This window comes from Mesoplodon mirus (assembly GCF_964341445.2).
Source record: "Mesoplodon mirus genome assembly, chromosome: 3".
NCBI lineage: Eukaryota > Metazoa > Chordata > Mammalia > Artiodactyla > Ziphiidae > Mesoplodon > Mesoplodon mirus.
The window spans coordinates 5,566,390-5,591,739 of NC_138978.1; the positions used below are offsets into that span (position 1 = coordinate 5,566,390).

At 57.6% G+C, this 25,350-nt stretch overlaps 1 protein-coding gene across 1 annotated transcript in view; it reads left to right on the forward strand.

Moving 5' to 3' along the window:
* The window catches only part of CAMTA1 (calmodulin binding transcription activator 1), a 916,345-nt gene that overhangs the window by 790,231 nt on the left and 100,764 nt on the right, over nucleotides 1-25,350 (forward strand). Inside the window, 1 exon segment of the mRNA XM_082612607.1 lies at nucleotides 13,055-13,208. Within this exon segment, the coding sequence (XP_082468733.1) occupies nucleotides 13,055-13,208 (154 nt within the window).

A 25,350-nucleotide genomic window follows, 5' to 3' on the forward strand; every position in this document is an offset into this window, starting at 1 on the left:
GAATCCACCTGCCAATGCAGGGGACACGGGTTCGAGCCCTGGTCCAGGAAGATCCCACATGCCGCAGAGCAACTAAGCCCGTGCGCCACAACTACTGAGCCTGCACTCTAGAGCCTGCATGCCACAACTACTGAGCCCATGTGCTGCAACTACTGAAGCCTGCGTGCCTAGAGCCAGTGCTCCGCACCAAGAGAAGCCACCACAATGAGAAGCCCACGCACTGCAATGGAAAGTAGCCTCCTCTCGCCACAACTAGAGAAAGCCTGTGCGCAGCAGCAAAGACCCAACACAGCCAAAAATAAATATAAAATAAATTAAAAAAGAAAGAAAAGATGCTTCTCCAACGTTTGAAAAGAATTCCTTACCTTTGCCTCGATGGGCTCCTGTCTAAGAAGTACACTTCTCAAACAAGCAATGTCTGAATCAATTTGGTTTTGGTCCACATACAAGTCCTCAAAAATCTTAGAGAAACATTATCTGTAGCAATATTGTGAGACAAAGTAACACTGGTTTGAGAAGTCGGTCATGAGACTACTTGGCCGTTTTGAAGGTTTACCATGTGTCAGGCACTGTTCAAATGCTTTATCTCATTTAGCCTTCACACCAAATTCGTGCAGTAGGTATTATTATTCTGTCCATTTTATAGATGAGAAAACTGAAGCACTGAGATGTGCTTGCCTAAGGCTCACGGCTGGGAAGCAGCAGAACCCAGACTCAAACCCAGGCCGTGGTCTCCAGAGCACAACTCTGGACCACTCTCCCTCACCATCACTTTTAGCATCAGACAGACCTGGGCTCAAGGTGGGGGGTGGTTGGTGGGCCACTTAATTCTCCCTTCATGTTCCTGATGTGTAAAGCAGAAATGATGATCCCCAGTGCGACTTCCTGCAGGTCCAGTGTGCTAAGCCCGTGAAGCACTTAGCACCCAGCACCAGAGCATACAGGTGCTGAATAACTGGTAGCTCTCAGTAACCACAGTGGTGGTGTTTCTTGTAACTAGAGGACAGTCTGAATTGTGTAGTGGCGAAAGCACTGGCTTAGCAAGAGGAAGACATATGGTCTGTTTAGGACTTAGATCTCTTTGTTGATGCAACAGAAAATTCAGCTTGAACTGGCTTGAGGATAAGAGGAAATCTGGGTGCTCAACTGGAGGTGGGCTGGCTTCAGGCATGTCTGGATCGAGGGGCTCAGTCAGTGGCATGGAGGCTTACAGTCTCTTCCCGTGGACGCTGCCTCCTCCACGTGGCTTCCTTCTTGGACTCCGTGTGCTGGCAAGAGATGGCTTCCAGGAGCTCTAGGCTTCATCATCTCAGGTTCAGGTCCAGCTAGAAAGAGCATCCCTGCCCCCCAGGGGCTCCAGCCAGGTCCAGCCATTAGCTCTGATTGCCTCTGGCTGGGACTCATGGCCAATCCCCATGGCCCAGAGAATGCAGGGCTCCGACTGGCCAGCCTGAGTCACATGCTCCATCCCTGGACTGAGTCAGGGAGGGGTGGCTTGCTCCCTAAAGAGCCCTTGGATGCTCTTACCATGAGAGCACCAAACGCACCAGAGCCACATTCAGCTCTGCTACCCATTAGCCAGGAGGCAGATCACATGGCGCCTCTCAGTCAGAGGGGGCTCATGGGGCCGCTGGGGATGGTGGCATGTGCTCAGCTTCCTCCAGAGCTATTGTGAGGATCAGATGGACAGCAGGGGCTCCAGAGCACGTCAGTCACTCTAGAGACGCCTGGATGACCGCCTGGGGCCACTGTCTTCTGATGGGGTTGACCCACTGCCTAATGGGGCAGGGTCCTGAGCAGGCACACCAGCCCCAGGAGCAAGACGAAGGCGCACACGTCCTTGGAGCGGGAGGGGCAGGGAGGGGACGGCCGTGGGCTTGGCTTCCAGCCTCCCAGGAGGACATGGCCAGTCTAAGCCATAAACAGGGCCTCTGTAAGGCTAGTGAGGGGGGGGTCGTGTAGCCCGTAGATTTGGCTCCTGGGAGGGGAAAGGAGCTCAGAAGAGGGGGAGTGCAGCCCTCTGACAGCTGATCACCCAGTGCCTAGCTGTCCCACGCTCCATCCTGCTGGGCCAGGGCTGCCCACCCTGAGCACAATTCCTTCCCTCGAGCTCTACATCCCAGAGAAAGGCCCAAGGCTTCTTATCCCAGGGTTGGCTGAAGCAACTCTTGCAGTGATTTCTAATATGTCAAAAATGAATTCAAGGTGAGAGCAGACGACGCAGGAGACAGAAAAGGAATCTCATCCAGGCTCAGGTTTGCCAACTGCGGGGTGACAGTGGCCCGTGTCCCTGGCCAGTGCCTGGCAAGCAGGAAACAGCAGGCGGTTAACACCCCGGCTGCCACTCCCAGCCTGGATCCACCCCAGTGGAGGCACCATGGTACCTCCAGCGACTGGGTCCCAGGGAGAGATGACCCCCGATATCCTGACCTCCTTCCATAACTCCTTACAGGTCAGCCATCCAGGAACTAATGTCACCCATTAAAAAAAAAATCTATTTCTGTTTTTCAGCCCATTTCTCCCTGGGGGTAATGAGTCTCCTACGTTACCTGCCCGCTGTGCAGAGTTTGTACCACAAATGACTCCCTGAGCTCCAGGGGGGACCCATATTCTTAGTATTCAGGGAGCTGGAGAAAAGAAACACCCGTTCACCTTCTTCTCCTTTTTCTGACCTGAGAGACTTTGAGTCACATTTCCCCTCGGCTTTTGTCTTTCTGACCAGAAAAATCCTTATCTCATTTTCCCGTGGCCATCCGCCCCTCCTCGAGGGGTGCTCCCCTCTCCCGTGCACTCGCAGCCCCAAACCAAGGTTTCTGATAAAGAGCCCTCGTGTCAGACTCTCCGGGCTTGGTCCTTCCTGGTCCCAGCAACGACTCTGGACAGTGGCTTCCAGAAACCCCAGGGGTCTTCCTGAGTTGATGGGTGGCAGCTCAGCCCCACCAGCCTCCACGGGCAATTTGTTTTACTCTCCCTGAGCACACTGCCCTGCGCTTTGCCCACACTGGGCTCCATCTGTCACTTTGCATCCACTAAATAGATCCTCTCGTGACCGATCGCAAATGACTCGGCGCTTCATCACCCGGGAGAGTTTAGCGTCATCTGAAAACGTGGAGATTTTATTGGGCATTTCTTCCCCCAGATCGTGCAGGGTGATTTTAAGTAAGGCAAGGCCTGGCCCTGAGCCAGCGTGAATCTCCTGGCTTCCATGTGTCCATCCAAAAACGTGCCCACACATCCCGCCCCACAGGTACGGGGGTGCAGTGGGGTCCCGCTGCACGATTAAACGTCCTCCCCAGCGGCATCCTCCAGGATGGCTTAACCTTCCAGGGGCCTTTGGGTAGACCTTGCTCAGAGGCTTCCAGAAAGTCTGGATGGACGGCATCCTGGGCTTCTCTTTGAGCCCAAGCGTCTTTATCTGCTCGGGGCACATTCTTCTTTACTTCAGCGGTCCCCAGGTGGCCTGGACTGTGACAGGCGTGGTTTCCCACAATTAGTGTGTTTTTCCTACATCACCTGTGGGTTAAAGAGGACCGAGCAGGCCAGCCCCTAAGCCGGCGGGGTTCCCGGAAGCCCACACCAGGTGGAAATTGTTTAACTATATTCCCATGACTGGAAAATTCTGGTAATTGTGTAACAGCGGTGGCGGCAGCAGGAGCACTCAGCAATTACCCAGGGTTTTTCATCTTCAGACCACTTTATCCACATTAACTAATTAAGTCTCCCAGCCTCCCCCCGAAGTGGGGAAGGGCTGCCGGCCCGCAATTCCCTCTGGCGCGTACGTGGGCTTAATGAGGGCCGCCCGGCCGAGGGGCCACGGGAGCTCCCCCGGGACTGCAGTCCTCTGCCCCCACTTGGAGCAGGAGGGGAGGCCCCGTGTGAGCCCCCCAAGCCTCTCCCAGGCATCGCCCCCCGCCCCAGGTCCCCTGCCCTGCTGAGCGCTGGCAAAGGAGCAAGGAGGTTGTCTGTGTCCCCTGCCCTGCTGGACTGGACCGGGGGATCCGGTACCCAGCCCGTGATGCAGGGCATCCGGTACCCAGCCCGTGAAGGGGGCCTGGCTCCCAGGAAGTGTGCAGCTGACAGCTGGTTTTGCCTGTTACTGGGGGCTCCGGGGCACCCCTTTTGTTTCCTACTCTCCCTCTTTTCTCTCTTTTCTTGCTTCTTCAACAGGCCCCAACTTTGGGGACCTGGGTCTGCCCCCCCACAGTCGCCAGATGCTCAGCTGTGGCTACCCCTGCCTTCACCCCACAGCGCTGCCTGACCACAGAGGGTGTCCTGACCATCGCAGACCCTTGCTGTGGAGACAGGGGCCCTGCTGCCTTGGCCCTGCCCTGCAGTGCTCACAGGCCGGCCCCATCCCTCTTCCCAGCAGCTCCCCACACCCCACAGGCTCCCTGGACCCATTTTCACTCTGGCACAGATGCTAACTGGGCCGCTGATGCCCAGGGCACCGAGGCTGGGCACACAACCCTCCACCCACCATCCGGCGAGTTCCCTCAGAGCCCCAGGGCCCCAGTGGAGAGCAGGTGCGGTGATACGGGCTTGGGGCTTGGGGCTTGGGGCTTGGGGCTGGGCTGAATTGTGGAGCCCTGAGCATGAGAGTCTGCATCCCTCAAATACGTAACAATGGCACCTGCTTCTGTGGGTTGTTGAAGGGAGTGAATGAGGAATGCTTCATGGGGCTTGAAGGGGGGGACCACACACAGCTGACACTCAGAAAGCAGTCTTTGCAAACAGAGGCGCCCAGTGGGAGGTGCGCGCTGGGGATACAGGCACGGTCTGGCCGCCTGAGAAGCACCCAGCACACACCCCGAGATGGTGGTAAAACGTGGACTTGGTCATGGGAGCACCTGAGTTTCCCCAGCTGGGGAAGAGTGAACCAGGAGGGGAACCGCAGGCTGCAGGGGCCGGCAGACCCCAGGAGACCTGATGGGGACAGCGGCCCCACCTCGTGCCTTTATTCAGAGCGGCGAACAGGTGCCAGGCCGCCCAGGGCAGCTGGAGTCCAGGCCAGAGGATTTTTCTCTGCCTTGCAGTGTGGAGACACCCCCGGCCCTGAGCTGCCTGGTATCATCATTTATTCATTCCCTAATAAATCCTGCCCTTCCTCCTGCCTGCTCTGCACTCCTGTTTTATGGGCGCCTACCCTCGGTTATGGGGGAGGCTCTGCCTCTGAAGATCAGGCTTGTGGGGCTTTCAGAATCTGCATCAATGATGCTGATAGGACAAAGGCAGTCACAGAATGGGCTTGTGGCGCAAACGATACTGTCTCCCTCCCCCCCCAGGGCTGGTGGTGCGCAGACCCGGCCCCCTCCCCCGGCGGCAAGTGGGGAGGTGTGTGGCCACTATTACATGCTATTATGACTTTCTGGGTAATGTATACATTTTCACTATCACACAGCCTCTCTCCTTCATTTTTCATGAGAACTGGCATGAGATTAATGACCAAGCCACAGAAGAAACGGAGCACCATGCCACCCTGATTTATTGAACGCTTAGCGTTGATGAAGCTGCAAACAAGAGTCAAACAGATGTTGCAGCTGCATTTTTCTTTAACAAAACCAGCAGCTTTTTGCATTTTTAACCACTTCTTGCGCCACTGTCCTGCTTACTCCACAGAAAGGGAAGCTGCCTCTTCCTTCCCAGCGGAGGGTAGGGTCCTGGGCTGGGGCTGCAGGACCCCCGGCATCCAGCCACCTGGCGCCCAGCACTGGCCATGGCCGAGAGGACGTGAGCTCCCCAAGCCTCTTGCTCTGGGCCACTTGGGTCTCTGGTGAAATCGCGCTACTTTCAGCCCATTCCAGGGTCTGTGGTACAAACCCTGGAGCAGGCTTGAGCTGCAGGAGGCGCAGGGCTCAGCTCCCCCCCCCCACAAACTGGAACGCCTCCCCACCTGCATCGCAAACCAGTAACAGATTACGGAACGCCCATTCGGATCGGCTGTGGGTCAGGGCCCTTGCCTCCTGAGCCCCTTACCTGCCTCCCCTCTCTCCAGCAAGGTTAAGGCCATTTGTACTCATCTCCCCCATCCTAAAGGGCAGGCGCTAAGGCTCGGCCAGATCAAGCGTCTGCCCACCGCGAGCACTCCTGCACCACAACCCTCAGCTCTCGGAGCCAGAAGCCACAGGAGCTGTGGGCGTCTCCTCCAGGCTGGAGGTCAGGGCTCTCCAGGGGCAAGCTTGGCATCCCTGCCCCCCCCCCCAGTCTCTGCACCACCCCCATCCACCCTGGCTGCCGCCAACCTGGGCTTCCCACGTCTCTCTGCTGAGCGCCTTGGCCTATTTCGTTCTCTCTCTCCTTCTCCTACCCTTCGGCCACCTCCCCCTCCTGCCCCGGCCCTCCAGGCCCGGGTTCTGCCACCGCTGGGGGGACTGAGTGCGGTTCCCCCTCGTGGGAGCCGTGTGGAAAGGGCCTGTGGGAGCCGCCAGAGAGACACCTTGCAGCCCTTCTCCACCTGCCGCTCCCCCGAGCTGCTGCGCCCGCCTCGCCCCAGGCACCGGGGTCTAGAAATCTGTAGTGTCTGCGGCAAGAGCTGCTGCGGATCCATCCGCATCACAGGCGCCGCCACTGGCGCCCCGACCGCCCCCTCCGCCGCCGCACCGGCACTAACAGCGTACAACAGCGCTAACCCTGGCGGAGGAGCGGACGGCGGATGCTGTCTTGTTCAGCCTCCCCTCCTGACGGCCCCGTCCCTGTCATTAAGAAGGTTAAATCCGCTGCCCCCTCCGCCAGCCCCCGTGCCCTTCTCCTGCCTGCCCCTACCCCAACTTTACGCGCTCAGCCCCGGGCCCAGGCCCGCCCGCAGGGACCCCAGCGGCCCAGGGTATCCAGATCAGGAAGGACGGCCCACGCGTCCAGGGGAGACAGAGTCCCCCGCCCTGGCCTCTCGCCTGAGCCCCTCAGCCTTTCCAACAGGAAGCCCCACGCCACACCCCGGGTCGGGGAAGAACTATAGTTGCAGCTGTGGGAAAGGGGGGCTCTGGGGAGGAGGGGGCTGTGGGGACAGTGCGCCCAATCGGTCAGGGGTTTCCTTCGAAACCTGGCGGTCCCCTGAAAGCAGCTCGATCGCCCGGCGAGCCTCAGGCCAGGGAGGGGCCCCAGGGGAAAGGGACCCAGGAACCATTATGGGCCCTTGTCTTCCAACAGCTGCGGGAGACGCATCCCTGGGCTCTGAATTCTCTCAGAGGTTCCCAAACTGTGTTCCCGAGGACATTAGGGTCCCAAGAGGTGCTCAGGTTCAAGGTCACATAGGCTTGGAAAACCTGCCCACAAAACGCCCGCCAAGAGATCCTCCTGCACGGGGTGCCGCCAAGCTCTGACAAGTCCTGCAGCCAAGGAGCTGGTTTAACTTTAGCCCAGCATTCTCTCTGAGGAGCATTCTCAACCCCTCCTGTGCCGCTGGAGGTAAAGGCCCCCGGCTTGTTCTCCTGGCTCCCATTTGTTCCTCCAGCTCAGGTGAAAGGCTCCAACGGGAAAAGATGCCCTAGGAGGCAAAGTCTCACTCGGCCTCCAGAGATGCCCTTCCAGCAGCTGCAGCCCACAGTCCTCTGCCTGGCAGCCCTGCAGCCTGGAACTAGGTCGATAGCAAGTCCAAACTCGCATTTCCAGATAAAACCTGAGAAGGAGCTGGGTTGAGGACAGGCTGAGCCTCGCGCAGAGGGGCCGAGAGCTCCTGGGCCTCTCGGCTGCTACCGCCCCCTTCCGAGGGCGTGGACACCTCCTCCCCCTCCCAGGCTGCTTGTCCTCTCCTCGCAAGTCCGTCTGTCCCTCAGGAAGGATAGCTGGAGTGGGGAGAGGGCTCCGGGGACCCATACCACCTGCCCCAGCCAGGCCAGCACCCCTGGGGCAGCTCAGTTGTCACCCCTCTCAGCACTCAGCAGGTGGGCAGAGCATCTCCGATGTGCCAGCCCCGCTCTGGGCTCCAGGAACCGCCCCCACCCCCCACCCCCCGCCACCAAGCAAGACAGAGCCCGGCCGCCGGAGCTTTTGCTTCTAGGTGGGAAAACAGGCCAAAGCCAGCAGAAACCGCTCAGAAATGAGAATTGGGCATGGGTGCTGTAAAGAAAATAAAGGATGCAAAGGTAGTAGGGCCCGGGCGGGGGCAGGGTGGCACCATGTCTGAGGGGGTCTCTGAATACGGTGTCCAAGAGGAGGTGGCATTGATGCTCATGCCAACGGGTGGCGCAGAGCCCACCAGCCAGAGAAGACAGCTCTGGAGAGAACGCACGCGGCAGATTCGGGGAACGTGGGTGGCAGGAACAGGGTGTGAGCAGGGGGAGCGTGAGTGGCCGGAGAGGAAAACAGACGGCGGGGCCCTATGACCGTGTCAGGAGTGTGAGACTCGTTCTCGGGCCAGGAAGCCGGTGCCAGAGTCAGAGGGTCAGGCCTGCTGGGACTGGGAGAGGGATGGGGAGGGAGGGGAGAGAGGAAGTGAGGAGGTGCAGGGGGAGGGGCCCGGACTGGGTGGTCTCGGGGGGACGTAGGGCTGAGTGGGTGGGGCAGGCTTACCTGAGGGGGAGAATTGACAGAGCTCGGTGATGGACGGATTGGAGGGAGAGGAAGCGAGGAGAAGGGCTTTGACCTGGGCCGCTGAGGGCAGGTGGTGCCACTGGTCATTGGGTGAAGCCCGGGGTGGGTCAGGTGTGGGGAGCGGCCGTCAGGCTGGGCCACGTGAGCCGAGGTCCCAACAAGAGCTGTCGATGGGCAGTGGGACAGGTGAGCTTGAAGCAGGGCCAGGAGGCGGGGCTGGAGGGAGAAATCGAGGAACCCGTGGAACGTGGCGGGCTGAAGGCGGTGAAGCTGGCGGAGGGTGCTAAGGGGGCCAGGCCATGAAGGCCCAGCTGCGAGGCCTGGAGAGGAAGGGGCGTCATGACAGTAAGAGGAGCGTCGGGGCGGACGGACTGTCAGCAAGAAAGTGCGTGTTACAAGTGGGTAGACTGCCCGCTAGAAGCTGACTCCGGTCCTGCTCTCCGGAAAAACACCAGGGTTTTGTTTGTTTCGGTGTTTGGTGACACCTAGTAGTTAGAACAGCGGGACCCTGTACGGATGGGACTTCGCACCTCGCCAAGGCCCCATCGTGGCCCCTGCTGCAGCCTGATGGCGGGCAGGGGAGGGGGGCAAGCTGTGTCCTTTTACAAGTGAAGAGCTTGAGGCACAAAAAAGGAGAGAGGGGGTCTCCTAGTCTGTGGCTCTTTTCAGAAAGTTATGGAAGTTCTCTGAGACGTTCACTTATCCACAGCTTCCCCTCCACAGCCACCCTATTGGGCTCCCCTAGGCCTCTAACACTGGACAGGCCTCCAACACCGGACAGGCCTCCTGGACATTTGGTGGGGGCGTCATTTCCAAGGCCACCCTCTCCTCATGGGGATGGCCTCTTGCATCTTCATGGACATTCTGTAGCCTGGGTAGGAGCCTCTGGATGAGACCTGCGACCTGCAAAGTCTGACGTGGGTGGTAAACCCCAGGAAGCCATTAGAGGATGTCAGCCCGGGGTGGGGGGGTGAAGGCAGGCTGGCTCCACAGCTGTCCAGAACCGAGAGCCTGGGTGGGTCTGGTGGGGGTGTCCTCGTGTCCCGTGGAGCCAGCCTGCCCCTCCCTGCCGGCAGCTCCGCACTCCCTGAGGATCTGCCAATGTTATGAGCCCCCCATGAAACTGAAACATTGGGACTCTACACCTAATGTATTTTTCTGCCAGGAACACCCAATAAAATGTACAACTAGTGAATAAAATTGCAACATTGCCAAGAAGTGATGTGTGCCCCCAATTTCCAAAAATACCTCAATCACTCTGTGTCTTAAAACCAGCCTCAAGCCAGGAAGCTGTTATTTAAAATTCAACCCAGGAGTTTCGGCCTCAGGAACTCCAGGCCCTGGGATGGAATTTGTGTTAAAGATATAAAGCATGACGCAGGCTGCTTCTGCATTTCCGAATCCCAAACCCAGCCTCCCTGATCCCGTCAGGGACTGGGGCTTTCTCCTAATTGTATCAAGGCACAAGGCCCAGGATGGAGGCTCCTGGGAAGGGGATGTACATGTTGGGCGTATTCCCTGAGTTGAAAGGGGCCACAGTGGATCTTGAATCCCTAAGTCCCTGGCTACAGATGTGGGGTCCACAGACCACTGGGTCTGTGCGCTCCTGAAATGCAGAGTTGATGTGCCTTGGGGAGTTCTTCTGGGCTGAGAGTGCAGAAGCCACAGCCTTCATCAAATTCTCAGAGGCCTTAGACCCAGAAAAGGTTAAGAACCAGCCTTGTCTCTTAGCTTCCTACGAACACCCTGTGTTCAGAGAAGCTGCCCTGCCCTTCGAAGACACAGAAAACCAAAACCAGGTGTCAGCTGAGCACAAGTCTGGGAAGAGTAAGGATAGAAGATCCAAAGTCAGCCTGATTCAACTCTACAAAAAAGAAATGAACAGCAGGCGTTGCCAGATGCTGTGATAGCTCCCGAGCACTGTCCCTGTGCTTGAGCAGATAAAGGAGGCTTACAGACTATTAAGACAATCTCTACCCAATCTCCACCCTGCTGTGGTGGAGGTACAGAGGGTGAGGTATCCAGAAAGGCTTCCTGGAGGAAGAGGTGGCGAGCCTGTGCCTGCCCTCAAAGAGTAGGTGGAGGCTGGTTATGCAGAAATGGAGCTGGACCCTGAAGGAAGGAATGGAACTTCCTGAGATAAGAGAGTCTGCGTGCTGTAGGGCAGAAGCTCAAGTTCTGGGGGTTTCGGTGCATGGTTTCTGTGCCCTTTGCTTCCCAGGCCCCCTCCTGCCCTCCCACTGCCCTGGCTTCCCACAGCTTTTCCAGGCGCCCAGGCTGCGCTCAGTGGGGCAGGAAGCTAAGGGCCTTTCATTTCCCAGACATCTGGCATCCTGGCTTCCTCCCGCAGGGCTGGGCGCCTGCTCCAGGGACTGTGATCAGAGGATGCCCTGAGTGGCCTGCGGGCCCCTGCATCCCTTTGATCCCTGCTCTGTCTTGCTCAGTGGCTGACGCTGCCGTCTGGCCAAGCACAGACTCAGTCAGGAGCTCCCAGGCCAGGGAGGCCAGTGTGCTGGTCAGTAGGAAGAACAGAGGGCTGGGACACAGGGAGGATGGCTCCCCCTCTCCTGGGCTACCCTATCCAGGCCACGGGCCTGGCAGATCTACCTAGCCCACCTGCCTCTTGGGCATATTGCAAGGACGAATTTAAATATGAGATGGGAAGGCAGTTAACCCCGGCAAAAAAGAGGTCACCAGATGTCTCGGCAGGACCTGAAAGCAGAGTCAGAACTGTGGCTTCCAGCCCCAGCTCTGTGCATTGCCAGGCACACGGCTTTGGGCAAGTCACAACTTCACTGGGCTTTTGGGCTTCTCATTGCAGACAGAAAGCGCCCTGCCCTGCCCTGCCTTGCCCAGCCCAGCCTGTATCCCCAGCTTGCATGGGCACCAAATGAGCTAATGGCTAGAAAGTGCTTTGAAAAGAATAAAGTGCCGCGCCGATGTCAGGGATTATCATTGTTATTAAGCAGGGTGATTACCGCAATCCAGAAAAGCTGCCGTTAACGAGAAAACTCCTGTTCATGTTGATTTAATTTCCTGGTTAACTGAGCGTTGACACGAAAAAAAACTCTACATTTCAACCCTTATTGAAAATCTTTTAAAATTATACCAGTGTACTTTCCTGCACTGGTCATGGAGTCGTCTTGAGTCTTTATTTATTAATGCATTGATTGAGTCACATATTCATGTATTACTCTTGCTCTGATCAGATCCAAAAAGGTGACCGCAGACCCAGGCTCCTCCGTGCTGGGGTCCTTGTGCCCGCCCAGGACTCGGGGTTGGGTATCCAGAGGGAAAAACCGAGGAGACGTATCTGGCAAATAGCACAGGATGGGACCTTCCAAGTGGCTTTTCCAGAGTCCCCTGCAGCACCTTGATATATTATTATGCATTTCCTTACGGTTCAAGAAATACTTTCTGATTGGGGTAGGAGGTTTTTCTGCGTTTATTCAGATGCATTCTAAAGTGACATGGCTGCTTTTTTTTTAACAACTTTGTCAGGACTGACAAGACCCAGTAAACAGCCTCACTCTCTGGGGGGCCACGGAAAGCCACAGAAGGGCCTGTGCTCTTTGCAGTGAAGCTGCGGCCCCACAGAGGGCCCCTTGGTGTGTTGCCATCAGAGCTGGTGGTGGGTGGAGAGCGACGCAGGTCACCTTGAACTGCATCTGATGGCGAAAGGCTGCCCCATTTCAATAAAACCAGTTGGGGACAAAACTGTGCTTTCGCCATCTTCACGGGGAGAGGTCTTTCCATTCATAAGCTCCGAAGAGATTTCCAAGGAAGAGTTTCCAGAGGTTCCAAGTGACAGCTGCCTCCTGGGCGATGCTTAGAGATGCTTGTGCAGGGAGACCACAGGCTGAGGGGCAGAGGGGCATCCAGCCCTTAGAAGTGGATGCCTTAGACTTCCCCGGTGGTCCAGTGCTTAAGACTCTGCGCTTCCACTGCAGGGGACACGGGTTCGATCCTTGGTCAGGGAAGTTCCACATGTCACGCAGGGTGGCCAAAAAAAAAAAAAAGATACGGGTGCCTTAAACTCTAAGAACTCCGTTCCCCCCTTAAGAAGAGGGTGGTGGTGATACCTGTCAGGGACGTCCAGGGACCTGCAGTGAGGAAGTGCATGCAAAGAACGGAGCAGGGGCCAGTGCCGCTGGGGCAGCTGTGGGCGTAGGTCCAGGACATGAGGCTAGAGATACATTTAACTTCATGTGTGGTCCTTAGTTACACATGAATCCGCCCACGTGTAGAGCAGTGGGTCTCAACTGGGGCCAGTTTTGTCCCCCAGGGGGTAACAGGCAATGTCTAGAGATTTGGGGGAGGGGGCGGGGGTTAATGGCATCTCACCGGAGGCCCGGATTGCTGCTGGGTGGTCCCCCACCGCAGACGATGATCTGGTTCCAAGGGTGAGTGGTGCCCAGGTTGAGAAAGCCCGGCGTGGAGATGCTCAGCCTGTCTGTACCTGCTGGGGTGACCTCGGGCCGGCTCCGTACCACCCTCATGCTGCCAGTGTCTGTGCTCTCCCCCCCAGAACCCCGACATTGTCCTGGTGCACTACCTGAACGTCCCGGCCATCGAGGACTGCGGGAAGCCCTGCGGCCCCATTCTCTGCTCCATCAACACCGACAAGAAGGAGTGGGCGAAATGGACCAAGGAGGAGCTCATCGGGCAGCTGAAGCCCATGTGTGAGTAGGCGCGGCCGGCTGGCCAGGGTCACCCAGGCAGGGCCAGAGGCCCTCCGGGGCCTGGGGATCTGGGGGTGGGAGCCCCCTTCTGCTCGGATGACAGTGAACTTAGTTTTTACCAGGACCCTGCCCAATTCCACCCGGTCCTCGGGGGCTCCCTATGCGACAGCCAGGACCCAGATGTCAGCCCACGTTACAGATGAGAAAAGTGGGTCCCAGAGCACAAAACCCGTGGGCGAGGGGCAGAGTGGAGGGCGCCTGGGACCTCTGTCTTGCAGGCCGCAGACAGGAGCGCGGTGGCAGTCCGGGGAGGGAGAGGCCTGTGGCCCGCGGCCAGGCTGGCCAGGCTCCTGCCCTTGGCCCATCTGCTCCTGGACACGGGGCACCCTTGGCTCCCAGACAGGGAGGCACACAAATAGTGGGGACTGAGCTGGATTTCATTGTGTCAGCAAAGTGGCGCTGCCGGGAGCATCTGCCAGGATCAGAGCTCTGAAGGCAAAACACCGAGCGCGTCGCAAAGCCGGGACGTGGCCGGTGCCTGGTGTCCACGGGCAGCCGCCGGGGGCTCTCGGTGGCCTCTCCTGCTGCCCGGACAGAGGGCTCAGGGAGAACAGACTCGGGGAAAGCCGTCCAGTGCACAGGGCCCTGGGTTCCGGAACATTGATCTCTGAGGCTCAGGGCAAAGACCTGTCATCATACTGGACCTCAGGGAGCAGGTCAGCGGGGCCGTCAGAACCTGTGGTCTCCTTGGAAGTCGGGCTGCGGGGAGGAAACACGTCCAGGGAGCAGCTGAAATGTCCTTTCCTGGGCGTAGCGAGTGTCCAGTCACTGAGTGTCCATGCTGAGGCCACATGGCACCTGCGGTGACCAGCTCATCCTGAGAAGCCTTCGGTGCTCAGCCTGGAGGATCCCCCCCACCAGCCACAAGGTTGGGGATGGGGTCAGGAGGGACAGGGTTCTGAGTAAGGAAGTGGACCCCCAATAGGCTGATGGTCCAGCCCGCCAGGGGGCTGGACCCCAAGGCTGAGGTCCACCCCCGTGCTGTCCTCCTGAGCCGTGTGCCCATGGGGAAGCTTCGGCCAGCTCGGCCTTGCTGCCGCCACCAGGAACTAAAGCCAGGAGGCCCAGGGCCTTCCAGGCTCAGGCTGTGCCCGTTGGAACCCTCCTCAACTGCAGCTCTGACCAGAGCTGCCCTGTTGAAGCCACCTGGTGCCCTCAGGACGGAGCATGAACTCCTGGGTGTGCCCGCTGCTCATCCACCTGCGGATCCCACGCCACTGCCCCTGCCCTCCTGGGGCTTCCTGACGGCTGGTCCCTCCACCAGAGCCGCCATCACCCTTCCCTCTGCCTGGCTGTCCCCACCTTCATCTGCCAACCCACCTCATCCTTCCGCCCTCAGCCCAAATAGCGCCTCTTCCAACTGGCCCTCCCAGACCACCCAACCGGGACTCCGCCACTGAGACCCCCAGGGAGACATCAGAATGAAGTCAGCCTCCTTAACCAGAAGGGGACACGCAAACCTCTTCAGAGCTCTGCGGAGCACCCAGAAACTTGGGAAACATCCCAGCTAATTCCCGTGAACCTTCCCCACCTGCTGCTCCTTGGGGCCCCGCACCGTGCTGGCACGTGGAAGCCTCTCTGTAAATATCTGTGAGGGGGCTGGGCAAGTGTGGCTGGGCCCAGCTTGATCCCCTCTCCGTAGGGGCCCGAGCACCTGACAGAGGCCCCCAGTGTCCAGGCCCTGAGAGCCGGAGCTGCCCAGTGCCACCCCTCCAAGGCCAGGCCAGGGGCTGGGGAGCAGGGCAGCGGTGCTGGGTCCACTCTGTGCCCCGCCCACCCATGCCTTCCATTCCGTGGTGTCTAAATGTGCAGGGCTTGTACTTGACCTTGGGTTTCCTCCCCCAGAGCTGCCCACATTTCCTCTTTGGCAGAGCCTTGGCTGGGTGGGAGCAATGGCTCTGATAACCGCTGGCATTGGCCCCACCCCGCCAGGCCAGTCGAGTCCGGGCAGCCGGGAGCTGCAGGTGCTCACCTGGTTCTGTGACTGCTTCACTGTGTGACCTCAGGTCAATCACTCACCCTCTCAGAACCCTAGTTCCCTTTCTGGAAAGTGAGAGAAAGAATCCAGCAGTCTCTGTACCAAGACCAGCAGCATCCGGCCACCTCCGAGGGGCCCAGCTTGGCTCCTGGGCCTCTGCAGACCTGGGTCCAAGGCACTGAAGCCACTGTTTCATCTCATGTCCTGGGAGGTTCCAGAGATGAGTTAGCCAGAGATTAGCCAAGGGGATGTTCCTGAGGGAAGAGATACATTTCAAGGTGGCCACCCCAGGCAGAGGCTCTGGCTTGGGCCCTCTTAACGCCTCTCAGCACACACCGATGGCCGTTTTCTTGTAAGCCACCCTGTGGCCCCTTGCCTTCCCATTCTTTTATCTGAGCTGCTTCCTTTTTCTCCCCTCATTGCTTCCACCCCCTTACAACAGCCCCCATCCTCAGAAGGGGCCCCGCTTGGGAAAAGTCCCCCTCCCACACAGGAGCCTGCCTGAGTCCAACAGGAATGCCACCTCCCACAGCAGGCAAGGGGATGAAGCCATGAACTCCAGGGGCTGGAAACCAGACCTCGGTCCTCCTCTGATGCTTAACTGGAGGGAACTGTGAACGCCTTTTAAAAGTCTGCAGTGCATCAAGGAAATTATGTAAAACTACAACAAACACCCCATAAAGCTAATCACACTTGGGTCCCTGGTGTCCAGACATGAGAGCAGCTAGGTGCAGTCACTCAGGGTGTGCATGTGTGTGTGTGTGTGTGCGCGTAGCTCTGCTTAGACACGCACAGCCCGGAAACACAGCCCAGGAAATACGGCTCCCATAAAAGCTTTAGATGCTGATTGGGGTTGGAACACACACAGGGCACCAGCTACCCGTGTTCGGGGAAAGCAGAGGTATGCTGGGAGCCAGGAAGGCATCAGATTGGCTTCCACAATCAGGCATGCCACCCCGGCGCTGGAGCCAAACACGTTAGCTTCATCACATTTTCACACAAATCACAATCTTTCAAAGACTTCACAGGTTGACTTCCTGATGTTTCCAAATTTCTCTGCCCTGCAGCAGAGTTGCCAGTGGTTTAATCAAAATGTTGTGCTCATCCGTGGTGAAGTGAGACTCTGCTTCTCAGCCTTCGCCTCACCTGTTGACGATGGGGTGGGGAGATCCTATAGACCCCAACTTCTGAGCCAGACTGATTCCAAGAACCCCACCTTGATTCTTGCAGGGGTGCCCTTTAGTCCTATGGGGGCTTCCCTTCAACCTGCAAACTGAGGGATGCCTCCTCCAGACTAAAAATAACAAAGACAAGGGGGAAAAATGAAGATATCTGATAGGAATTCCCAGTCTATTTCCAACAATGCTTCCCGTCTTTTGCAGTCCCTTCTGTGGTATTTAGAATATGGGTCCTGCTGCTGTGACAAGGACAAAAAGAATAGTGGCTTAAAGCTGATTTCTCTTTCACAGAGAAATTCAGGGTTGATGGGGCAGCCTCACAGTGTCAGGGATCAGATCAGCCGCCCAGGCTCTTTCCAGTTGGCTGCTCTTCCATCCCTAGGGTGTTGCCCTCTTTATGTGGTCCAAGATGGCTGCTCCAGCACCTGCCATCATAACTGCATTCCAACCAGTGGGAAGGGAAGAAGGGAAGGTGGAGGACAAACTTCATCCCTTTAAGGACGGGGACCAGAAGTGGCACCCAACACTTCCACTCATATATCATTGGCTAGAATTTGGTCATAGGGTCACCCCTCGTTGCCAAGGGAGTCTGGGAAGTAGAGTCTTTTCTAAGCACTACCATCCTAACCTCCTTTGGGGCATAGGGTTCTGCATGTGAGTCCTTCAGGGCTGAGGAGAGCCAAGTGCAGCCTAGGGTGTCTCCTGTAAGGCCTCAGCTGAGAACTGCTCAGCTCAGCTCAGCTCAAGGCCTGAGGAGGATTGCCCCGGGTCCCGTCCGTCTGAGGGTTGGAGTTTATGGAACTCAAGTGAATATGATCTAAAGGTCAGCATGTCTCATCCTGGAAACTCCAGGGTATGTTCCAGCGCATCCGGTCTGAGAGACCACCCGCTTTGGACCCGGCGAACTGCCATAGTGCGAGCGGGGGCTGGGCAGGTGGGATCCGCTCCTCCCGGGTCCACCTTGAGTGGGAAGAATGATGGGCACGACAAGCTCTGTGCCTCGGTCCCGCCAGCCTGGCGGGAAACTTGCTCAGTGATCCTCGGCTGCCCCGAGCCACGGTGGCCCGAGCCCTCCACCCTCAGGGAGTCAGATGGAGCCAGTTCCCTTGGAGTGGACCCTCAACTCTGAGCGCCGCGGCTTTCTGCCCTGCCCCATTCCTTGGCAGCCCACGAGGGGACGGGATGCCAGACGCTTCCCAGCTAGCAGGTGGTGAGGTTTTTCCATCCAGAGTGAGGGATGAGGGCGTGAGATTTAAGCTGTGTTCTCAGCCCTTCCCCAGCTGTCCCCCTCTCCCTGGGGCTCCGCTTGGAGCGCCCTAGCCGGCCAGGTGGCCCTGCATTGCCCAGCAAGTCCTGGGCCTCCCCGCAGGTCTCCCTGGGCCCAGAGGCCACTGGCGGCTCCACCGGCTACCTCTGGGCTTGGCTCTGCTCTCGCTGTCTTTCTGGAGCCCCTCTGTTATTGCTCAGGGGTCCCGGGGCCTCAGCGGCACTGGGTGGGCAAAGCAGGAGAGCTGGCTGGGGAGCCCCCATGCCGATGTCCGTGCACACCTCAGTGCACACACGGCCTACCACCCACAGGGACATGTGCGGGGACGCACGTGTGAGTCAGCAGGGGCAGGGCTCAGTTTTCTAGCCCCTCCAGCCCCAAGGCTCTCTCCAAGAGCCCTTCAACACACCACCACCGTCCCCTCCCCGGCTCAGGTGGGGACCCCGGCACTGTCTGGGCCAGAGCAAGTGCCTCACCCTCCCCCTGAAAGTGGGTGAAGCGGCAGTGAGGGCGGGGGGATGGGTAGAAGGACAGACCTGGGAGCGGGGGGGGGTGGTCCCAGCTCCTCCTCTGACCAGCAAGCGGCCTGGCACAGGTCACCCCAGCTCTCTGAGCAGCACCGTCAGCGGGAGTGATCGTGGGCCCTTCCCTGCGGCCCCGTGGCTGTCAAACGACATCGTGGACACAAAGTATGTAGGTGTCAGGGCTGCGTCGGAGCCAGAAGGCCAGTCCTCTCTCTTGAGCTTGAGCGCTCAGCCCCTGCCAAGCCCTGTGCTGAGGGGCATCGGCAAAGGCCAGCTGGACGGTCCCTCGGGCACTCCTGCGCCACCAACACCGAACCAGAACAGGCTTCTAGAACCCCTGCCCTGAGCTCAGCCCAGTGCCAGCCTGTGGAGGCTGCCAGGTGGGGAAAAGCCCGGGCCCTGCCCTCAGGAAGACAAACCCAAGAGGCCGGACCGGCTGAGGGGCCCGAAGCAGACAGCCTGAGAGCAGAATACATGGCTCTGCCTTCAAGTGCCCAGACATTCAGGAGATCCAGGCTCGGAGCAGTCGGGAGGCTCCCTGTCCCCCCGGCCTGGAGGAACGTGCGGGACAGACGGGAGGCAGGGAGGCTGGGTGGGCAGCGTGAAGGAGGGAGCAGGCAGGGGCACACACAGGTGTGGCGCTGAGGTGACTGCAGTGAGCCTCACGTTTGAGGCTTAAAGGGCACACTGAGCACGAAGTGATGGAAATCGCATGGAGTGAGAGGTGTAGATGTCATGGGAGCACAGGGGCGTGGAGCCGTGTTAAGGGTGGGGGTGGAGGCCAGGTTGAGTGTGAGGTGGTAAAGGTCATGTTGATGGTGGGGGGGGGGAGGCGGAAGTCACGTTGAGTACACGGGAGTGGAGGCCATACTGAGGAAGCCGTGTTGAGTGTGAGGCAGGAAGTTATGTCAAGAATGAAGTGATAAAGTCCATGTTGGTAGTAGGGATGGTCGCCATGTTGAGTGTGGAGAGGGGTGGAGGCCATGTTGGTAGTGGGGATGGAGGCCATGTTGTGTGTGGAGAGGGGTGGAGGCCATGTTGGTAGTGGGGGTGGAGGCCATGTTGGTAGTGGGGATGGAGGCCATGTTGAGTGTGGAGAGGGGTGGAGGCCATGTTGGTAGTGAGGGTGGAGGCCATGTTGGTAGTGAGGGTGGAGGCCATGTTGGTAGTGAGGGTAGAGACCATGTTGTGTGCGGAGATGTGTGGAGGCCTTGTTGGTAGTGAGGGTGGAGGCCATCCATATTCAGTGTGGGGAGGGAGGCCGTGTTGAGGGTAGGTGGGCAAAGACCAAGTCAAGAATAAGGTGATGAAGACCATGTTGATGGTGGGTGGAGCCCATGTTGAGTGTGGGGTTCAAGTGTGCCCCCCTAGCTCCCCGAAAGCCTCAGTTCTCCCAGTCACCTTGGTCCCTGGGCTCCTGCAGCCTGTAGGTGTTCCAGAAGCCAGGGTGTCAGCCCCTCCACGTGCACCCTCCGGAGGAGCACAGCCTCTGTGCCTCCGTGAGGCCGGGACAGCAAGCCACGGGGACCCGGCAAAGGCAGGGTGGCTGGAGACAGGAACCCCCTTGCTGAGACGTGGCTGCTGCAGCGGAGACCAGAAGGAATAGGCTGGCTCTCAGCGGCGTCTTCCAGGAGCTACTCACCCCGCAGGTTAAGCCAACAGTGAGGTCCCTCCGTCTCCAGAGCCCCCGGCCCTTCCTCCGCCTGCCGAGGCTGACCTCACTGTTGCCACACCCAAGCCTCAGGTTGTATGTCAAGGCGCCTGTTGTTTTTTCATCATTTTCCAGACAAAGACCAAAGACCCAGTAAGAGGGGCGGTGTTTATTTGTTTTGCTTTTTTGCTTAGATTGTCATCCTGGTGATTATAGAACATCAAGAAGTAAAATCAATAAAGGCTTTCCTTTCTGGGGCCCACACCAAACCGGTTCCTGGTCGACTGGCGCCACCTGGTGGCCTGCAGCAGCAGAGCGGCTCAGAGACGTGACCTCTCCGGAGGCGTCCCACTCCCCAGGCTGGGATGGGAGCAGGCAGGCAGGGGGCACGACCCACACCTGCCCGTGGACCTGGTGCCGGGAACCTGCTCTGTGATTCTGGATCGGGGAGGGGGATTGAGGGGGGGCTGGAACAGACAGAAGGGGGCCCTAGGGAGCCTCTTCTCCCATGTGGTCTATCCTGATCAGGCATAGCCTGGCCGGTTGCAGGTGGAGGGCCGGCAGCTTCACCCGTGACCAGGAACGCGTGCTTCAACTCTCAGTCTGGGTGATGGAGGGGCACTTGCAAAGCAAGTCGCATAGGTGCTGTCCCCATGGAGCTGCACGCGGGGGCACCGTGAGTTGGGAGGGAAAGGTGGGGGGTAGATCAGTCCAGGGAAAGGGGAAGCTGTTGTCACCCAGGGCTGGAAGGTTTCTTTCTGGCCAGAAATATTCAATTAGCAGCCTTTTCCAGCGTTCCCATCTCTGGAGTTAGACTCAGGGTAGGAGTGAGAGACTGGGAGTCAGGGATGAGCGTGCACACCTCCAGGCCGCCCACCACGGGGGCTCAGGGAAGCCAGAGCAGCTGTGGTTCCCCCACCTCTCGCTGCCCACCACCCCCTGCCAGTCCTTCAAGGCCCGCAGAGCCTGGGCACAGACATGGGCTCAGTGCCGGGAGCAGTGGTCCATATCAGAACCTCCGGGGCAGGTTGATAAAAGGCAGGGCCCTAGGAATCTGATTTTTTTTTTTTTTTTTTTGCCATGAAGCTTGCGGGATCTCAGTTCCCTGACCAGGGACTGAACCCGGGCCAGGGCAGTGAAAGTGCAGACTCCTAACCACTAGGCTGCCAGGGACGTCCCAGGAATCTGAAATTTTTAACAAGCAAGATTCTCCTGCTTTTTGAGAGATCCTAGCCTAATGCAGTTTCCAGCGAGAAGCCAGCCAAGGAGGCCTGTTGCAGAGATCAGGGTCGGCCCCTTTTGGGGGCCACAGGCCTCTTTGGGTATCAGCTGATTCTCAGATCCATGTGGAAGTGAGGCTGGCACGGGAGGCAATGCTGATCTTGAACTTATGCAAAGAGTAGGGTGTATCACTTCTGGGTGTTTCAGGACCCCGTGAGGTCTTTCCATAGACTCTGGATTAAGACATGGTACCAACCCTAGAAGTTTCCTTGGGTTGAACGTTAGATGTTAGTGTCAGGCCCATAATGGGGTCTTGCCAGACACTTACTGACTGGAAGTCATGAGAAACCCTGGAGCCCCATAAAGGGAAGCACATCTGCATCCCCGTGGTGGGCCCAGGGCCCAGGACCGCAGCTCTTTCCCTAACTGCAGAGGCGTTAACAGTGGGTAAAGCCTGTGAGGCCCAGGCTTCTGCCTGTGTCAGCGGGAGTTGGAGTCACGGAGGGAGGCGGTTCAGCACACAAGGGCCTGGGGAGGAGTCCCCTGTCCATCTTGCTTGTCTCTTTGCTTAGGAGCTGCAGGGATGAAGAGCAGGCAGGGTGGGTCTCCTTACATCTCCCACTCTCTCTAGGATGCCTCCCGGGCACCCCCCAGCCTGGCGCAGGGGAGAGCAGGCAGTGGAGAGGCCGGAAGAGGCAGGGCTGATTTGTTTTCTTTAATTGAAGTCTAGTTGCTTTACAATGTTGTGTTAGTTTCAGGTGTACAGCACAGTGATTCAAATGTATACATATATGCATATCTATTCTTTTTGTCGGATTCTTTTCCCTTATAGGTTACTACAAAATATTGAGTAGAGTTCCCTGTGCTCTACAGTAGGTCCTTGTTGGTTATCTATTTTATATGTAGTCGTGTATATATGTTAATCCCAAACTCTTAATTTATCCCTCCCCCCACTTTCCCCTTTGGTAACCAGGAGTTTGTTTTCTATGTCTGTGAGTCTCTCTGTTTTGTAAATAAGTTCATTTGTCCCCTTTTTTTTTTTTTTTGAGATTCCACATATATGCAATATCATACCATATTTGTCTTTCTCTGTCTGGCTTACTTCACTTAGTAGGATAGGCTGGTTTTAAATAGGGATGACTTCCTTTTCCTGCTCTGCTGGGAGGATCCAGGCTTGTTTTGCAAACGTGCCTTTCTCCCTTGGGCTAAATTTTATTTAGCTGGTTTGTCCCCCAAATCAGAGAACTGAAAGAGAAATACTTATTTTGATTTCCTGTCGCTTGCTGGCTACTTGCCCCCTCAGGGCCACTTGGGCGCCGTGCAACCCCGGCTGTTACAGAATCCCCCTCCTCCGACTCTGCCATCCACTAATTCCAGGAGCTTGGATGGGGGCCCCTCTGTGCTGGTGGGGAGGGTGTGCCTGACCACCTCCCAGAGCTGACACAGCCCTGCTCATGCTGGGGGGTGATTTTGTTAAACTTAGAATTTGTTGCCAACATTTTAATCTCCAGATTTTCAGCTTCTCTTTGAAAATTGAAGGTTCTGGTAGGAGCTTTCTAGGGCACCTGCCTTTCTGCAGGCACCACCTCCGGGCACACGGAGGAGGGATCTGAGTCCAGGGTCTCCCAAAAGTAAGACGGAGACCCTCTGGAACCCAAAAACCTGGTCCCCTGCCCCTGCTGCTCGTGGCCCAGAGGGGCTGGCAGACAGGTGGTCACTCCTGCCACCTCTGCCCCTGGGCAGAGCCTGGGAGAAGGGGCTGCAGTCGAGCCCCGAAGAGAAGAGAATTCAGAGCCCACGTGGCTCCCAGATGTGGGAGAATGGCTAAAGCTTCTTCTCCCCACCACTGCCAAATCGGGCTTCCATCCAACATTGCTAGACAATCAGAGAACTTCAAGCACACGCACGCTCTCACTACAGAGCAAAGAATTCCCGGCCTCGGTAACAATGCCACTCAGCAAATCAGGAGATTCTGCGAGACTCAAATCACTCCACAATGCACATCCTTGGCCCAGTGAGCGGGGCCGGTGCGGAAACACTCAGCCAAGGCCACTTTTTATGCCACTGAGCTTCTAGGAGATTGCCTGTGAGGTCAAGTGCAGAGGTACGGGGAGCTGCATCCCCACGTGGCCTCAATTTCCTGCTGGTGCGGCCTAAGCGGCCCACATCAGCTCCCAGCTGGGAAAGCCCTTCTCCCCGCCCCTCACCTCTGAGGTCCCTCCCACCTGGAAGAAGTCCTCAGACCCTCTGTCTTTCCCTGGGCTTGTTCACTGTTGGAACAAAGCCGGTGCCTCCTGGTAAAAGATGGAAAGGGGGGTCTTATGCCCCACATCCCCTGACATTCAGAACCAGGAATTACAAGCCCATTTGGGACACAGCCCATGCGTGCCCGCATACACACACGCCATCCTGTCCCCGCTCAGCCTGCACACTCCTCGAAATGAGATTTCTGAAAATGTTGTCCTCAGGACCAGTAGGAGAATGAGCTGAGGGTGAGATGGGGAAATTGAATCATATGTGGGTGTCTGGATATGAGAAGTTAAATCTAATGAAAATTTTATCCAGTTGAACCAAGAAATCAGAAGCCGGGCCTTTACTCCTGTCAACAAGAATACAGTGAAAATTAAACCAACGTGGCTGCCATTTCCCATTGACCTTGTTGCCATGGAGACAGCTTTCTAGTGTCAACAACTGGAGCCATCCAAACGGGCTCATTCACTCCTGGAGAGGCGTCTGGTGGTCCCTCTCCTGCCCACCTCTCTCACGTGGTTCGTCTGTAGGGTGACCACAGGTCCGGGTTGCCTGGGAGCGTCCAGGTGACACCATTGTCCAGACAAATTATCACAGTGCCCATTTCTGTCTCCAAGGGGACCTGTCTGGACAGCAGTTAAACAGTCACCTCTGTGTGGGTCTTTACGGAGAGTTGAGTCCCGGGGTGGAAGCACTGGATGAGCGCAGGCTGCTGGGGGCCAAGAGAAAGGCCCCCCAAAAGCCTCTGTTGGGAGGTGGGGAGATTTTCTTTGTCACCAACATGCCACTTGTCACCTGCTCGACACAGCACCAAGAAACCTCTTCCTGTGCAAAGAAAGCCAAATGTCCATCCCGGCAGGCGCCACCTGTGCCGTTACCGTGGTGACCCAAGCTCCAGAGCCGACGGGCCTATTATCCTTCCAGAAGTTAGAGCCCCACAGAGAAAAGGAGGGCAGGCAGCTTGCTCGCACCAGCTCCTGGGGCTGCCTCAGGGTGAGGGGCCTTCCAGAGTAGGCCTTTCTGACCGTCTAATTCCTTTCCAAAGTGTTCCAGGCATGACGTTTCAGAGCAGGAAGGGTCATCTCATTCGGGGCCCTCAACCCTGTCCTGACTCAGATCTCCTGCGGACGCCACTGAATCGGAATCCGGGGTGTGGGACCCACTTGTGTCTTTGAAGTCCCTTGGGGAACAGAGATGTGTCATCAGGTGAACCAGTGGGAGGCACCCATTTTACAGATGAGGAAACGGAGGCCAAGAGGAATCAAAGATCTTCCCAAGATCACATGCATGTGAGGAAAAGAGCTGCAGCCACTGGGACCCCTGACCCCTGGCCAGCATGGTCCTGCCGGCCTGTCTCCCACAGGCTCTGTTTTGTTTTGCTTTTTTCAATATTTTATTTATTTACTTACTTACTTACTTACTTATTTATTTTGCCACGCAGCATGCGGGATCTTAGTTCCCCTACCAGGGATCAAACCCGTGCCCCCTGCAGTGGAAGTGCAGTCTTAACCACTGGACCGCCAGGGAAGTCCCCCCCACCGCCCGCCGAGAGGCTCTGGATGTTCCTGAGTCTCAGCCCCTCCCTCCCGTACAGCTAGCCAGGCACTGAGCTCAGAGGTTCTCCCTGCCCTTCAGGAAAGTTCTACCACTGCCTGGGGCAGCCACCTCGGGAAGCAACATTTGAGGCTTCAGAGGACAACCAAGAAGACTGCCTCTGGGCCCCCCACACACATCCCACCCCCGTCTGTGACTCGGTGTCCCCTCCCCACCCCATCTGACCTCCAGTGACTAGAAATCCAGACAAGGAGCCAAACTGCTCCCACGGTTCCCATGTTCTCTGGGAAGAGTCTTTCTTCGGGCTCCCTGCCTTTCATAGAAATTTCCCGTAACTCACCCCCTGGCTTCGGTGAACGAGGCTGGGGACCCCCCCGGGATCCCCAGCGGCCCAGGTTCAGATGCTGAGAGGTTCTCCCACGGGCCTCCCTCCCTCTCTCGCTTCTTCTGCTCCAAGAG